At 41.5% G+C, this 16,766-nt stretch overlaps 1 protein-coding gene across 3 annotated transcripts in view; it reads right to left on the bottom strand.

Annotated features, from left to right (window-relative positions):
• Nucleotides 1-8,260, bottom strand: part of LOC141082767 (glycophorin-C-like) — a 46,440-nt gene extending 38,180 nt beyond the window's left edge. The window contains exons 1-2 of one of the 3 annotated variants that reach the window (XM_073566686.1): nucleotides 8,163-8,260; nucleotides 4,844-4,973 (exon numbers count right to left, since the gene is read on the bottom strand). In XM_073566686.1, the coding sequence (XP_073422787.1) occupies nucleotides 4,844-4,880 (37 nt within the window). In that variant the 5' untranslated portion in view covers nucleotides 4,881-4,973; nucleotides 8,163-8,260. Of the gene's footprint in view, nucleotides 1-4,843; nucleotides 4,974-5,958; nucleotides 6,230-7,398; nucleotides 7,550-8,162 lie in introns of those variants that run through there. The other 2 variants (XM_073566685.1, XM_073566683.1) reach the window with 2 other exon arrangements.
• Between the last annotated feature and the right edge of the window lie 8,506 nt (nucleotides 8,261-16,766).

The following is a 16,766-nucleotide window of genomic DNA, read 5'->3' on the forward strand; positions in this document are numbered from 1 at the left end:
AGGAAGGTCCCCAACCCCACCTGGCAGGGTGGATCCCCTGAATGCCTCCAGGCAAACCGGACTCAATCCGTCATCTGTAATTGGTACCCCAGATTGCATCTACTTTCAAGTAAAAGGTAAAGAAAACTGCACCTCCCTGTGTCCTTCACTTATTCTCTGCACCCCAACGTTCACCACCATCTGAACAATCAAATATATTTGTCCTGGGGCCCCGCTCTATGCGTGGGGAGCTCAACCATCTTTGCTGCACCACCATCAGCCCCAGTGGACCAAAACCGCAGCATCTGCCACCCATTGCCGAACACCACAGGTGGCGTCACGATTAAACACCACATAACTATCCTCTATTTTATGACACGGCCAGGGCCACGGAAATGGATCACGGCCCCGTGACCATCCCCATAGAACTGTCCAGTCTGATTATGGGTACCCCTCAGCCTTGGTGGGGGCGTCACATGCGCCCCTGGCGGCGCCATTTTGTTGAAGGTATTATAGACATAATGTTACACATGCTACTGTGCAGATGCTGCCAACAGCGTCATTTTGCTCAATGTAAATTTTTTAATTTAAACTTTAATTTTAACTTTTTTAATTTAAACTTTAAAAAACTTTAATTTTTTAATTTAATTTTAATTTAAACTAATTTAAACTGCATAGTGTATGCAGTATGTAAAATATGGGGCAGGTCACTGAGGGATTAGTGACCTGTCATAAAGGGAACCTGTCAGCAGGATTGTGCTCAGTAACCTACAGACAGTGTCAGGTCAGCGCCGTTATACTGATTAAAATGATACCTTGGGTGATGACATCAGTCTTGTGGTTGTTGTTTAATCTTTATTTTCAGTTTTGAGTTAATCATATACTCGTTCTCTGGGGCGGCCAGTGGGGGGCTTCATTTAGTGCTCTGATAGGTATTCATAATGCGGACTGCTGACAGGTCACTACTCCCTCACTGACCTGCCCCCTAGTTTACATAATGAATACCTGTACATACTGAGGGAGAAAAACCCTTATGCAGGCTGGTTCCGGCCGTGACACCTGCGCTGCAGCATAAACTATCGAATCACCTCTATATACACAGACAGCTGCTACTGCAGAGGCGCAAGCGGCGCTATCTTGGAGGTTTTTTTTTCTTCTCCAGCAAGTTGGCACTGCCGCCGCATGCACAACAGCAGCTATCAGATCACCTCTATACACACCGATAGCTGCAACTGTGCAGAAGCGGCGGGCGCCATTTTCAAATTGATTTTTTTCCTATCTGAATAACATCAACCACATTTATTATTGGCACATTAAACATGCGATTATGCTGCAGCGCAGGTGTCAGGGCTGGCACCTGCCTGCGGAAGGTTTTTTTTCCTTCAGTTTGTTAGGTATTCATTATGTAAACTAGGGGGCAGGTCAGGGAGGGATCAGTGACATGTCAGCAGTCTGCAGGGCACCACATAAAGATCTCCCCAAGGGCCGCCCTGGAGCACGAGCATATCATTAACTCCAAACTAAGATTAAACAACCACAAGACAGATTTCATCACCAGGTAGCATTGTATTCAGTATAATGGTGCCAACCTGACACCGTAGGTTAATGTGCACAATCCTGCTGACAGGTTCCCTTTAAAGACCATTAGATTAATGTTAGGTTAAGTTCCCACACTTAGTTTTTGGTGAAATTTTGTCGCTTCCGATTTTCACAAAAAAGCGCAGCACCTTACAGTTCCAGCAAAGTGAATGAGATTTATATCATTGTTATGCCCACTTTAATTTTTTTTCGTCTTGCAGAGCATCTTTAATGTACGCGACGTGTCAATTTCGCTTGCTGAAAATATGAGTTGTATTTGCTGATTTTCCAAATAAACTGGAGCGAATGTTGATGTTGTAATGAGTGATTCACTACTAAAATTTGAGAAGGGACTGGATGCCTTTCTTGAAAAGTATAATATTACAGGGTATATACACTAGTCTCCTTAATATTGCGTTGATCCAGGGAGCTAGTCTGATTGCCGTATGTGGAGTCGGGAAGGAATTTTTTTCCCCAATGTGAAGCCTACTGTTGCCACATGGGGTTTTTTTGCCTTCCTCTGGATCAACATGTTAGGGCAAGTTAGGATAGGATATGGGTTGAACTAGATGGACTTAAAGTCTCCCTTCAACCTTAATAACTATGTTACTATGAATGGTGGAAAATCTGCGCCATCAAAAATGCATCAACTACTCAACCATGTGAACTGAGGATATGATAACATGTTGAATATTTGCAGATAGATTTTTCTGCACTGAGAACCAGCGTGTTGGCAGGAAAAATGCTGCATAAAGTATGACATTTTGACGCATTATTGCGTATGTTTTTGATGCATATTTACATACTTTTTTTTACCATTCATTTAAATGGATGAAAAATTCCGCAAGAATTGACGTGCTGCGGATTTGAAAAAGAAAACAAAATCGCTTTCATGGTAAGGGTATGTGCACACGGTGTGGATTCTGCTGCGGATCCGCAGTGGATTTGGCCCTGCGGATCCGCAGCAGAACTGCAGGTGATGTACAGTACCATTCTAGCCTATGGGAAATTGAAACCGCTGTGCAGATAGTGCGGATTTTTCCACGCGGTTTTGCCTGCGGTTTCAGATCTGCAGAAAGAATTGACATGTCACTTCTTTTCTGCGGATTCCGCTGCGGTTAGCCATCTCCTCCATTGTAGAGGTGATAAACCGCAGGGCTAAACCGCAGCCTAATCTGCAGGTAAACCACAGGTCTTTTGACCTGCGGATTGTGCAAAATACGCGCAGAAAAATCCATGGGTGAATCCGCACCGTGTGCACATAGCCTAAAGAAAAAAACTTCAGAAATTTCATTCACTTTGCTGGTAACTGTAAATTGCTTTTTACCATTGAAAAACAGTAAAAATACAGCAGAATCGGCATGGAGTAAGGGAATGGTGAATAGGATTTAGGCAACACTATTAGAGGGATAGGTAGGGGTTAATAATAGGGGAAGTGGAACTTGACGAGTTTGAAGATTGGAGGCTAAGGCTATGTGCACACGCTGCGGTTTTGGCCACTGCGGATCTGCAGCAGTTCTGCAGACAGTGTACAGTAGCATGTTATCCTATGAGATTTACTATCTGCTGTGCACATGCTGCGGATTTTTAACTGCGGAAAAGCTGCGGGTTTGAATCCGCAGAAAGAATTGACATGTCACTTCTTTTCTGCTGATTCCGCTGCGGTTTACCATCTCCGCCATTGTAGAGATGATAAACCGCAGGGGAAAACTGCAGGCCAATCCGCAGGTAAAACCGCTGGTCACTTTACCTGCGGTTCCGCAGATACCAATCCGCAGCGTGTGCACATAGCCTAAAAGTCCTCCTTAATTGTTATTTATGGCCCTCCTGAGATGGGTGGTCCTGTTTCTTTCCAGAGCTTGGTTATAGATGGGTTTCCTTGGGCATATGACCCGTTGGTCAGGTTTTATATGAGGCTTTAATTCTTGCATTTTCATCTTTTCCATCTCTTAATTTAATAGCCAAAACTTTTTTTTTTGTCTTCTGTCCATGTAGCTGTATGAGGGCTTGCTGTTTTTTTTTTTTTTGCTGTGTTTTTTTTTTTACAAGACGAGCTGTAGATTTTTCATTTTTTTAAAACTGTAGACACGTGTGTGATATTTGATTTTTTTTTTACTTCTTAAATGGTTTTAAAACCTATGTTGACTACTTTTTTATAGTCCCCATAAGGGACTGTGATTTGGCAGTGCATGAGTACTAGACATGGGTTGTTCGTGAATGATTCGAGACAAAGAACCGGCTCCCTGCTGTGAACGATGGGAGCTGACACGAGAGTGAGAGCCACTGAATTCTCTTAATGGCTCTCACTGGACATAAATTCCCAAGTTTGGCAGATGCAACCTGCCCATTCAGCAATTTAATTGGCTGTCTGTACATGGGTGTGGTTTCGACCACTGGTGGGCAGTTTTAGCCATATTGACGTCACCTTAAATATGTGTTCGCCTATGGTGAGCACATATTTCATAGGGATCCATTTAGGATCCAAAAAAAGCCGACTCTTCTTGGTGAGCAGAGCCGAGAGAGCCAGATCACCAGAAAGAGCCGGACTGCCCATCACTAAGAGTACCAATATGGCAGCACAATGTGGAAGCCCCTCCCTGCCCCCCACTTAATGGTAACCCATCAGCACACTAAGATCAGGGCAGAAAGGAAGTGATGGGTGCTGAGAAAGATTGCTATGCACTTATAGGGTGACTATCTCTAATTTCTGCTAGCTACAATCGCTGCTGTCAGAGACATCTCCTGAGTTCGCTCCACCCATCTTGACCCGTTCCATGTCCATCATGGAGTGTAAAGGGGTTAAACATAGTGCTCTTGTCATGTGCACTAAAGCAGCTGTATCCAGGATCGAAAAGAATGTGGGCAGCTGCTTAGGGGAGGCGAAAGTGCCCAATTTATAGAATAAAAAACTATTAATAGATGACTCACAATACAGACATACATGAACCTTTCATGATCCAAGCATGCATGTTTTTGGGTTCTTCAGAGACTGAACCTGAAGGTGGGGGCATTCTGAAAATTCTACGATGGTCACCACGAGAATTTGTCACATCCCCGGCCACGTTTCTGTAACTGAAATGATTAATGCATAAGGGTCTGTGGTATTTTTTATGCATTATTCCAACTTGGTTGGGTCACTGTAGGCTTGAACACATTACTCAACCTTCTGAGTTGGGTTTTGGATTGCAATATTCAGCTCCCTGTTTTCAACGTACAGCGAGTGGCGCCTGTGGCAGTGAAGAGGTTAACCCATACATGTGAGGTCATGTAGGCAGCTCATACTCACAGCTTGGAGAAGTGATACTCTCATCAGGGGAAGGCATGGTGGTCACAGATTCCTCCTGGACTTCTGGTAGTGATGGTGGCTGCAGCAAGGCTTCGGGAACAGGACTCCTGTACAGGCAGTTTCCTGACCTCTGTAGAGAAATAACATGTGTTAGGGGGTTGTGGAACATACAGGAGGGAGGGGCGCACAACTTTACAGATAACAGGAACTGTTTTTAGGCATAGGCTGCTGCTATCAGGGCTGCACTTCTGCAGAGTAGGATGTACAAAAAAACAAATGACTGCAGGAGGAATTCCAAGAGATTCCAAAAGCAAAAAAAGCAAAAACAAATGTAGAATAAACAAATACAATCAAAACAGAAATGATTAAATTGGTTTAAAAACAAAAATTGTAACACTAAAAAAGATACAAAAATATAACCAAAAGAGAAATAAACTGAAATAAAAACAAAAATATAACGAAAAACAGAGATAACAAAAGATAAAATACAAACCTATAATAAACTGAAATAAGCTGGTATAAATGCAAAAATATGATGAAAACATAACAAAGCTAAAATAAATAAAATACAAAAATATAACCAAAATAGGAACACACTAGAATAAATGCAAAATATGTTGAAAATAGAAATAAAGCTGAAATAAACAAAATACAGAAGTATAAAAAGCAAAGAAATAGAACACAAATTAAATGCAAAAATATAACCAAAAAAGAAATAAAGTGGAAAAAAATACAAAAATGTAACAAAAAATAGCCAAAACAGTAATAAACTTGAATTAAAAAAAATCTAAAATAAAGTAAAAAAAATTACAAAAATGGAACGAAAAATAAATACATACATAATAATAAATAGCATTCAAAACTATCACCAAATAAGAATATATAAATATAAAATAAATTAAATGCAAACCTATACGGTAATCAAAAAAGGAATAAACTTAAATAAAATGCAAAAATATAACAGAAAAAAAATAGAAAATAAATTGGAATGGAATACCGTATAGCAAGAAAAAAAACTAAACTAAAATACAAAAACTAATATAAAAAAAACTTAAATATAATAAAAAAAAATAGCCAATTTGGGTTCAGGGGTGTCTTAACATTTTTTAGCGCACCATGCATAATAACAGAATGTTTATTTCGACTCCATTGTCCAAAATACATCCTGAATGCCACATCTGAAGGCTAATAATGGACCATTGTAGTCATATTATGAACAACAGGAACAGCATAAGGGACTAAGGTGGAATCAGTCAGGTATATTCTGTGCATTTTCCTAAATGACTGCACACATAGCTGAACAGCTGCCCCATTTCTTGACCAGGAACATTATCCCGGATGGCTGTATATAGTCCTTTGGTGGAGTGGAGGGGCAGGGTGACTGCCCACTTGCTGTGGAGTGGGTGAGTTCCACATTTTTGAAAGTCTAAGGCTTGTTTCACACTTCCGTTTTTGTGTCCGCCAAACGGATCCGTTTCCGTTTTTTTGACGGAAACTGATGCCAACGGATCCGTTTTTTTTAAAACGGATCCGTTTTTTTGACGGATCCGCGGTAACCGTAATGGAAGTCTATGGGACAAAAAAAACGGATCCTGCAAAAAATGGCGGATCCGTTTTTTTACGGAAAACAACGGATTTTGACGGATTTGAAAAAACGGAAGTGTGAAACAGGCCTAAGTCTGGTCACAGTTGCTCTTAAAATTTCTCAGCCCTCCTGAATGCTAATAATATTTCAGAGAGTCTTCCAACAGCTGCAGTGAGGAATAAGCCCCTCGCTGCTTGAGGAGTTCCTCACCCAACATGACCTGTGCATGACACCGTCATTGAGGCAAAATGGCTGAGGGGGATCTACTAAGGGAATGTTCACACACAGGTTTTTGGAGTCGTAAAAATCGGATGCTCTTTTTTTTAGCTTTGATTTCCATAGGATCTTTGGCAGCCCTTCGGAGCTAACTTAATCTGCCTTAAACTAGTGAAATGTCATTTCTTTTTTCTACATGCGGACATCTTCAAAATATAATTATAAAAAAGAAAAGAAAAACCTCACAAAAAATAGTCACAAAAACCGCAAAGTGGATTTTGCATCGATAAGGAGAGGAAGAGAATTTCAAGAGATTTTGAAGCAATTTTTTGATGTGGATTTCGGATCAGATCTGCTTTAAAATCCTCTTTTCCAAAAACTCCGTATGAGAGACCTCATTTAGACATCTGTAGGTCATGTATATATTCTGTTCGAGTTTTTCACTGATCGATTCGTCACCATTATAGTCCGTGGTACTGTTCACATGTCTGTGTTTTTCTTGTGAATGGTATTGTGTATTCACAAAAAAAAAACTAGGGCATGTATGATATGAGTCATAGATCAAAATCACACATCATTTTATTGGTTCATCAAAATCATAGCAATAAATTCTGTAAAGGAAAAGCTTTGCATTTTTTTCAGATGAGAAATCACTGGTGATAAAAATGGACACTGACCAAAAATCTGACCCAAATACTGTTTTGTGCCAAGAGGATGAGCGCAAAATTAATATTCTTGCAATTTTCATACTGACCACTGGGGCATTTTAAGTCTTATACTTTGCCATTATAGGAAGAGTTTTCAGCAAGCTCCTTATCAGCAGAGGCAGGTCACACTTCTGTATACAGCTGATAACGCAGGATCCACCAATCACAACAGGGGATGTCACACCTCACCACCTCCCACTCTCTTCACAATGATCTCTGCACATGCTCATTACATACTTAAAGGGGTTGTCCACTAATCGGCCAACCCTTTCTTGAACTAAATATTTGGCCCCCAAAAAATAAAAAAATTAACTATACTCATCTCACGTTCCGGTACCGTTCAAGCAGTGTCAGCATTTGAGGTCCCAGCGCTCTGGTGCAGTGGAATTACAGGTAGTGCCAGACGTCACTGTCCCCGCCTTAGTACAGTTTATACATGAATACGAAGCCAAGGCTGCAGCTAATATATACTTTTATTTTATAAGGGCCAAACATTTAGTTCAAAAAAGGGTTCTCCTAGTAGTGGACCAACCCTTTAAGCTCAAAAGATAGAGTCCGGATCTGGTCATCGTGACTAACGTAAATGTGCTGTTTCCAGAAAGAACAAGTTGGAGTCTAAAAAAGTCAACGTGGTCAGTGTAAAAAATTGCGAAATTTCTTATTTTTAATAGAGATTGTGATACTGAAAAAAATCAACTTTAAACAAAAATGCATGTAACAAAAATCCCATTAAGATCATTTTTTGATAAAACTTTCTGACTATAAAACTGAAGTTTGACCCTGGATTTACGGACATAAAGATGATCCCTACTTTGTATATTCCCAGCCGGGGATCCTCACATGCAACTCACAGATACACAATGCATCCAAGGTAAGTACTGTAGCTAAAAAGCAATCACTGGAATAAAAAGGCTTTCCAGGAAATCCAGGACCCTTATCTCAATTGCCTGCAGATATTCAGTGCATATTGTGATAATGAGTCTGTGGCTAAATCCCCATCACAGCTGAGCTCCGTAGCTTCCATTACCTGCTATTAGTGTCACATCCCCAGTCATTTAGCCGAGATTTATAATTTACAGTGGATTACCATGCGGCTCTAGATGGTGCTCCGTACGCTGCAGAGAACTGTTATTACCAATGATGCATTCAAAACCAAATAATGACAATAATGCGGCGGAGGGGAAGGAAGGAGCATAAGGAGCCTTCGCTATAAATGTTTTACTCAATGCAAAGTCGTCTATCCAGCCATTTTTAACTATTCTAAATATTCTTCACCTTCACACAGGTGATAGAAAGGGAACATTACTACAGAATCAGACCACTAAGCTAAGTAATATGAAATCACCTGCAAAGTTCTTACATTTATTAGATTTTCAGGTTTCCAAGTAGTGCCTTTTTTTTCAAATATATAATACCATTTTCTATTCATATGGACGTCTGTGATTGATCCTTGCAGATCAATATTACAAGAGGAGATGTGGACATTATTATCACATCGACTGATGATTTAGGAGTCGCAATGGAAGATAAATCTGATAATACAGGTGAAGTCACAAAAGGGATCACCTCAAGGAATTGATGGATCCAATAATCCTACTGTTCTACAGAGCAGGCTAATTATTATTGTTATAGCACCATTTATTCAATGGAGCTTTACATGTGAGAAGGGGTACACATAATATAAAACAAGTACAATAATCTTAAAAAATACAAGTCCCCCGACTGGTACAGAAGGAGAGAGAAGCCACTGCCCCTTTCCCAGTGTTATAGCCTTCCCAATCTGCTGACCATGAAGCAGGCGCTGATGCCTCCTGCCCACAACCTGCAGTTACATCAAGTTTGTTGTCCCATCGCAGCGTTCAGTGTTATGATTGGGTCACCGAGGAAAAAAAAACAACACAAGCTAAGTCTCAGAAAACCAGAGAGGTTGGTAACTATGCAGACTGCAGATCCCTGATTCTAACCACGCAACTAGTAGCAGTCATGGAGCGTTCCTACGTTGGTCCTAGACACCTCGTCACAACCAGAGAGCTAAATAAGCCTAAAGCAGGAAAAGAGGAAAACTAACTGCCCCAGTGCAGACCCCAAAGGAAAGACAGCCCCCCACATTTATTGACGGTGAAACAAGATGAAAACACATACAAAGGCAAGAAAATAGGCTGAGCAAACAATGGGGCCAAACTAACTAGAAAGGACAGGAAAGGAAAGGCACTGTCTGCAATCTGCCAAAAACCCTACCAAAAATAATGTTCAACACATCTGATAGCAAAATTAACCCTGAAGTCACTAGACTTCTCCCACTATATCAGCACTCTGAAATATTCTGAGACAGAGCAAAAAGAGGCCAATCTAATAAGGGACAAAAAAAGCAAATTGGCAAATACAGATAAATAAGAGTGGAAATTCAGCACAGCCCAGCCGGGCTGGCTGACCACACAAAAAACTGAATTGACCAACAAGAGCAAGTGTGAACATTAGCAAAAACAAACTTAACTTGAGAAGACTGGAACAGAGCTGAGTCCAAGACCTGAGAAGCTGACTGAATCACCAGGACCAGGATAGGGAGTTGGCTGTCTTATATCCAGTCTGATACTCCAGAGATCCAATCGTTATCCTCCTCACCAGGTGGCAGATCACTACCAAATAAACCAACCTCACTACCTCCTGTCACCACCAGAGGGAGAACGGAAGGAGAACTCTCAACTGGTGGAGCAGAAAATGAGTTCATAACAGTACCCCCCCTTTGAGGAGGGGTCACCGAGCCCTCATCCATGCCACCAGGCCAATCAGGATGGGCCCGGTGAAAAGCACGAACCAATTTATTGGCATGAATATCAGAGGCAGAGACCCAAGAATTATCCTCCTGGCCATAACCCTTCCATTTGACCAAATGCTGGAGTCTCCGTCTAACCAAACGAGAATCCAATATTTTCTCTACCTCATATTCCACATTGCCTTTAACCAATACAGGGTCAGGAGGTGCGGCACAGGAACTACTGGCTCAACAAACCTCTTCAACAGTGATTTGTGAAATACGTTATGGATTTTGAATGTAACTGGAAGAGCCAATCGAAAAGAAACAGGATTAAGAATCTCCAAAATCCTATAAGGTCCAATAAATCTTGGCTTAAATTTTGGAGATGCAACCTTCATAGGAATATTCTTAGACGACAACCAAACCATATCACCCACTTTAAACCGGGGACCAATGGTCCTATGCCGGTTGGAAAAACGCTGAGCCTTTTCCTGAGAGAGTGACAATTTATCCACCACTTGGTCCCAAATCTGCTGCATTCTCACAACCACAGTGTCCACACCTGGGCAGGACGAAGATTCCACTTGCCCTGAAGAGAATCGAGGATGAAACCCAAAATTACAGAAAAAGGGTGACATCAAAGTGGGAGAACTAGTTCTATTGTTCAGCGCAAAATCAGCCAAGGGCAAAAATGAGACCCAATCATCTTGATCAGCAGATATAAAACATCTTAAATAAGACTCCAGGGTCTGGTTTGTTCTCTCAGTCTGCCCATTGGTCTGGGGATGAAACACGGAGGAGAAAGATAACTCAATTCCCAGATTGGAACAAAAGGCTTTCCAAAATCTGGAAACAAACTGGACCCCTCTATCGGACACAATGTTCTCAGGAATCCCGTATAACCGAACCACCTGTTGTAAAAACAAGGGTACCAACTCAGCGGAAGATGGCAACTTTGGGAGTGGTACAAGATGGACCATCTTCGAAAATCTATCACAAATTACCCAGATAACAGTCATTCTCTGAGAGACAGGAAGATCAGAAATAAAATCCATTGAGATATGGGTCCATGGCCTCTTGGGCACCGGCAGGGGCATCAGCAACCCACTAGAACGAGAACAGGGTTTAGATCGAGTACAAGTCCCACAGGACTGTACAAAATTCCTGACATCACGAGATAAGGCAGGCCACCAAAACGACCGACTCACCATATCTCTGGTACCAAAAATACCTGGATGACAAATCCAATGCGGAGCAATGGACTTCAGACATCACTCTCTTTCTCCACTGGTCAGGGACATGCAATCTTCCCATAGGGCAACGCTCAGGTTTATCCTCCTGAAATTCCTCCAGGGCGCGTCTCAAATCGGGTGAAATGGCAGAAAGAACTACCCCCTCACCTAGGATAGTAGTAGGCTCGGTCACATTAAGAGAATCAGCAAAGAAACTCCTAGAAAGGGTATCTGCCTTAACATTCTTAGTGCCCGGAAAAAAAGAGACCACAAAATTAAAACGCGTGAAAAACAAGGCCCATCTAGCCTGTCTAGGATTCAAGCGTTTGGCCGACTACAGATAAGTCAGATTCTTGTGATCGGTGAGGACCACAAATTGATGTCTACCTCCCTCCAACCAATTTCTCCACTCCTCAAATGCCCATTTCATGGCCAGCAATTCCCGATTCCCCACGTCATAGTTGCGTTCAGATGGGGAGAACTTTTGAGAAAAGAAGGCACAGGGATTCATCTTAAAAGTCACAGGGTCTTTTTGGGACAAAACTTCTCCTGCACCAATCTTAGAAGCGTCTACCTCAACTTGAAATGGAAGTGAGACATCAGGTTGCCATAAAACTGGAGCTGAAGTAAATCTCTGCTTAAGCTCCTGAAATGCTGAGACAGCCTCAGGAGACCAATTCAGCACATCAGCTCCCTTCTTGGTCAGATCAGTCAGTGGTTTGACAATACTAGAAAAATTACCTATAAATTTACGATAGAAATTAGCAAAACCCAAAAACTTCTGAAGAGCCTTCAAAGAAGTAGGTTGAGCCCAATCATAAATGGCCTGTACCTTGGCCGGGTCCATTTCCATAGTCGATGGAGATAAGATAAATCCCAAAAATGAAATCCTCTGTACACCAAAGACACATTTCGATCCCTTAACAAACGGAATTCTCCCTCAAAATCCGGAACACAGTCCGGACATGCTCCACATGGGAATCCCAATCACTAGGGAAGATCAAAATATCATCCAGATAGATGATCAAAAACTTATCCACAAAGTCTTGGAAAATATCATTCATAAAGGACTGGAAGACAGAAGGGGCATTAGAGAGCCCAAAAGGCATCACCAGGTACTCAAAATGTCCCTCCGGAGTATTAAACGCCGTCTTCCATTCATCCCCGTGCTTGATGCGAATAAGATTATACGCCCCCTGAGGTCAAGCTTAGTAAACCAGCAGGCACTCTTACCTCTGGAGAATAAATCAGACATCAGAGGTAACGGGTGCTGATATTTAACCGTCATCTTGTTAAGGGAACAATAACACAGGTCAACGAAAAAAAAATTTTTTTCTGGTGTCCAAAATATTTTAATGAATTTGGGGTATTTTTGGGGTGCTGATTCTGAATATGTCATCAGTTTTGCCAGATTGGCTCAAGTTTTTGAGATTTTTGGTATCTTATTTATAGCACTTGTTGGTAAATGCGACGCATCATCTCATTAATTTCTTTGGATTAGTACTTGAACTGAGCAGTTCTCAATATAGTTTTGTGTTAATTAGTGTTCTAAAAGTTTGTTCATAGCTTGATTTTTGCACTAACTTTATGTTGTTGTCTGTTTTCCAGTGAAAAGCATGAACTCATCATGAAGAAGTTGTCTTAACGATCCAGACTCATTCTGTTACATTTGTGGTGAATATACACTGCCAAAACATAGAAGAAACATAACACACTTCGTAAAAAAAGTGTATTTTGCCTATTTTGGGGTTATGCTTGGGGACCAAGACAAGTTTTGGGCACCACACATAGTGTGCAAAGCATGTATCGAATTATTACGAAAATGGAGCAAAGGACAAAGAAAAAGCTTCAAATTTGGTGTTCCAATGGTGTGGAGAGAGCCAAAAAATCATCATGATGACTGTTATTTCTGTGCAGTGCAAGTGCAAGGATTCAATAAGCATAAGAAACGAAAATGGGAGTAACATGGAATCTGCAAGAAGGCCTGTCCCTCATTGTGAAGATGTGCCTGTACCTGTGTTTACCATAAATAACAGTCATCATGATGATTTTTTGGCTCTCTCCACACCATTGGAACACCAAATTTGAAGCTTTTTCTTTGTCCTTTGCTCCATTTTCGTAATAATTCGATACATGCTTTGCACACTATGTGTGGTGCCCAAAACTTGTCTTGGTCCCCAAGCATAACCCCAAAATAGGCAAAATACACTTTTTTTACGAAGTCTGTTATGTTTCTTCTATGTTTTGGCAGTGTGTATTCACCACAAATGTAACAGAATGAGTCTGGATCGTTAAGACAACTTCTTCTTGATGAGTTCATGCTTTTCACTGGAAAACAGACAACAACATAAAGTTAGTGCAAAAATCAAGCTATGAACAAACTTTTAGAACACTAATTAACACAAAACTATATTGAGAACTGCTCAGTTCAAGTACTAATCCAAAGAAATTAATGAGATGATGCGTCGCATTTACCAACAAGTGCTATAAATAAGATACCAAAAATCTCAAAAACTTGAGCCAATCTGGCAAAACTGATGACATATTCAGAATCAGCACCCCAAAAATACCCTAAATTCGATGAAATATCTTTGGCACCAAAAATGCTGTTGACCAGTGTAATCAATATACGGTCTTAATGAACCATCTTTCTTGGTCACAAAAAAAACAGCGCCTAAAGGTGATGAGGATGGTCTAACATGACCCTTCTCCAATGACTCCTTAATATAGGATCGCATAGCATCATGTTCAGGTACAGATAAGTTGAAAAGCCGACCCTTGGGAAATTTACACCCAGGCATCAACTCAATTGCACAGTCATAACTCCTATGAGGAGGCAAAGACGCAGACTTACTCTCACTAAATACATCAGAGAAATCAGCCAGATAATCAGGAATATCATGAGACTGAGGAGAGGTGGAGAACACAGGAGCGTCTCTAAGAACACACTGACAACCCCAACTCACCACAGACACAGATCTCCAATCCAAAACTGGGTTATGAGTTTGCAACCAGGGGAAACCCAGAACAATAGTATCATGCAAATTATGCAGCACCAAAAATTTACAATTTTCTTGGTGGTCTTGGGCAACTCGCATTATCACCTGGGTCCAAAACTGAGGTTTATTCTCCGCCAAAGGAGTGGCATCAATACCCCTCAAAGGAATAGGCGTCTGCAGAGGTGTCATGGATAAACCACAACGTTTATCAAAGTCCAAATCCATCAGATTCAGAGCTGCTCCTGAATCCACAAAAGCCTTAGTGGAAAACGTGGACAAGGAGCAGATCAGAGAAATTGGCAAAAGAAACTTAGGTTTTACACTGCCCACAGCAAATGTGTTTGCAAAATGTTTCTCTCGTTTAGGGCAGACAGAAATAGTATGAGAGGCGTCTCCACAGAAAAAACACAGCTTATTACACCTTCTAAACTCCTGACATTGAGCCCTAGACAAAACCCAATCACATTGCATAGGTTCTGACATTTATTCAAAAGGTGGCAGCGCCTCCTGTGTAGTTTTATGTTCACGTAAACGCCGATCAACTTGAATGGCTAATTACATAGAGCCATCCAGACCAGAGGGAACAGGAAATCCCACCATAACATCTTTTACGGTCTCTGATAAACCTTTCCGAAAGAGGGCTGCCAATGCACTCTCATTCCATGTAGTAAAGACCGCCCACTTTCGGAATTTTTGACAGTATAACTCTGCAGGATTCTGACCCTGGTTTAATGCCAACAGGGTTCTCTCAGCTTGATCAACGGCATTATGTTCATCATACAACAACCCCAAGGCCGGAAAAAATGCATCCACATTAGTCAGAATAGGAATTTCATGTGTCAGAGAAAACGCCCAATCCTGGGGATCGCCGCGCAGCAAGGAGATGACAATTTTAACCTGCTGCACAGAGCTCCCTGATGAGTTAGGCTTCAAGGCAAGAAATAATTTACAATTATTCTTAAAATTCAGAAATTTAGACCGATCCCCAGAAAACACATCAGGAGTAGGGATCTTGGGCTCAGCAGCACGTGACTGAATGAGGTTGGTGGAAATTCCCTGTACTTCAGCAGCAAGTTGCTCCACACGATCAGACAATTGCTTAATCTCCATTAGGAGAAAAAAAAAATCCTCCTACGGCCCCAGAGAAAAAGAGGCAAAAAAAAAATTCCGACACTCTTTTCTCCTTTTTTTTCCTTTTTAAAACAATTTTTTCCTGCTTTTGAGTACCCTAGAATCTGCGGTATGGCTGGTGATTCTGTTATGATTGGGTCGCAGAGGGAAAAAAAACAACACAAGCTAAGTCTCAGAAAACCAGAGAGGTTGGTAACTATGCAGACTGCAGATCCCTGATTCTAACCATGCAACTATTAGCAGTCGTGGAGCATTCCTACGTTAGTCCTAGATGCCTCATCTCAACCGGAGAGCTAAATAAGCGTAAAGCAGGAAAAGAGGAAAACTAACTGCCCCAGAGCAGACCCCAAAGGAAAGACAGCCCCCCACATTTATTGACTGAAACAAGATGAAAACACATACAAAGGCAGGAAAATAGGCTGAGCAAGCGATGGGGCCAAACTAACTAGAAAGGACAGTAAAGGAAAGGCACTGTCTGCAATCTGCCAAAAAACCCTACCAAAAATAATGTCCAACACATCTGATAGCAAAATTAACCCTGAAGTCACTAGACTTCTCCCACTATATCAGCACTCTGAAATATTCTGAGACAGAGCAAAAAGAGGCCAATCTAATAAGGGACAAAAAAAAGCAAATTGGCAAATACAGATAAATAAGAGTGGAAATTCAGCACAGCCCAGCCGGGCTGGCTGACCACACAAAGAACTGAATTGACCAACAAGAGCAAGTGTGAACATTAGCAAAAACAAACTTAACTTGAGAAGACTGGAACAGAGGTGAGTCCAAGACCTGAGAAGCTAACTGAATCACCAACACCAGGATAGGGCGTCAGCTGTCTTATATCCAGTCTGATACTCCAGAGATCCAATCGATATCCTCCTCACCAGGTGGCAGATCACTACCAATTAAACCAACCTCACTACCTCCTGTCACCACCAGAGGGAGAACAGAAGGAGAACTCTCAACTGGTGGAGCAGAAAATGAGCTCATAACAGTTCAGTTGTCCCTAACCTAGATGTTTACCAGAAAGCAGAAACACAGTCACAGGGAAGGTCTACCTAACCACTGACACATGGACATGTTCTTGTGGACAGGGACAATACATTTCCCTGATGGCACGTTGGGTTAACCTGGTGGAGTGTTGCAGTGAGTCGGAGGCTGGGCATCACACATCTTGCCCAAACCAAGAATAGTGGGCCCAATTTCCATCAGGGTTTCAGTCTCCTCATAGTACTTCAGTTCCTGTCTCTCCTCCTTCTCCTCCTCAACCTCAGTGGAACTAGCTGCTCCATTTCTCC

Source organism: Dendrobates tinctorius, unplaced genomic scaffold (genome assembly GCF_039654945.1).
Source record: "Dendrobates tinctorius isolate UK_male_01 unplaced genomic scaffold, ASM3965494v1 ptg000019l, whole genome shotgun sequence".
NCBI classification, from domain to species: domain Eukaryota; kingdom Metazoa; phylum Chordata; class Amphibia; order Anura; family Dendrobatidae; genus Dendrobates; species Dendrobates tinctorius.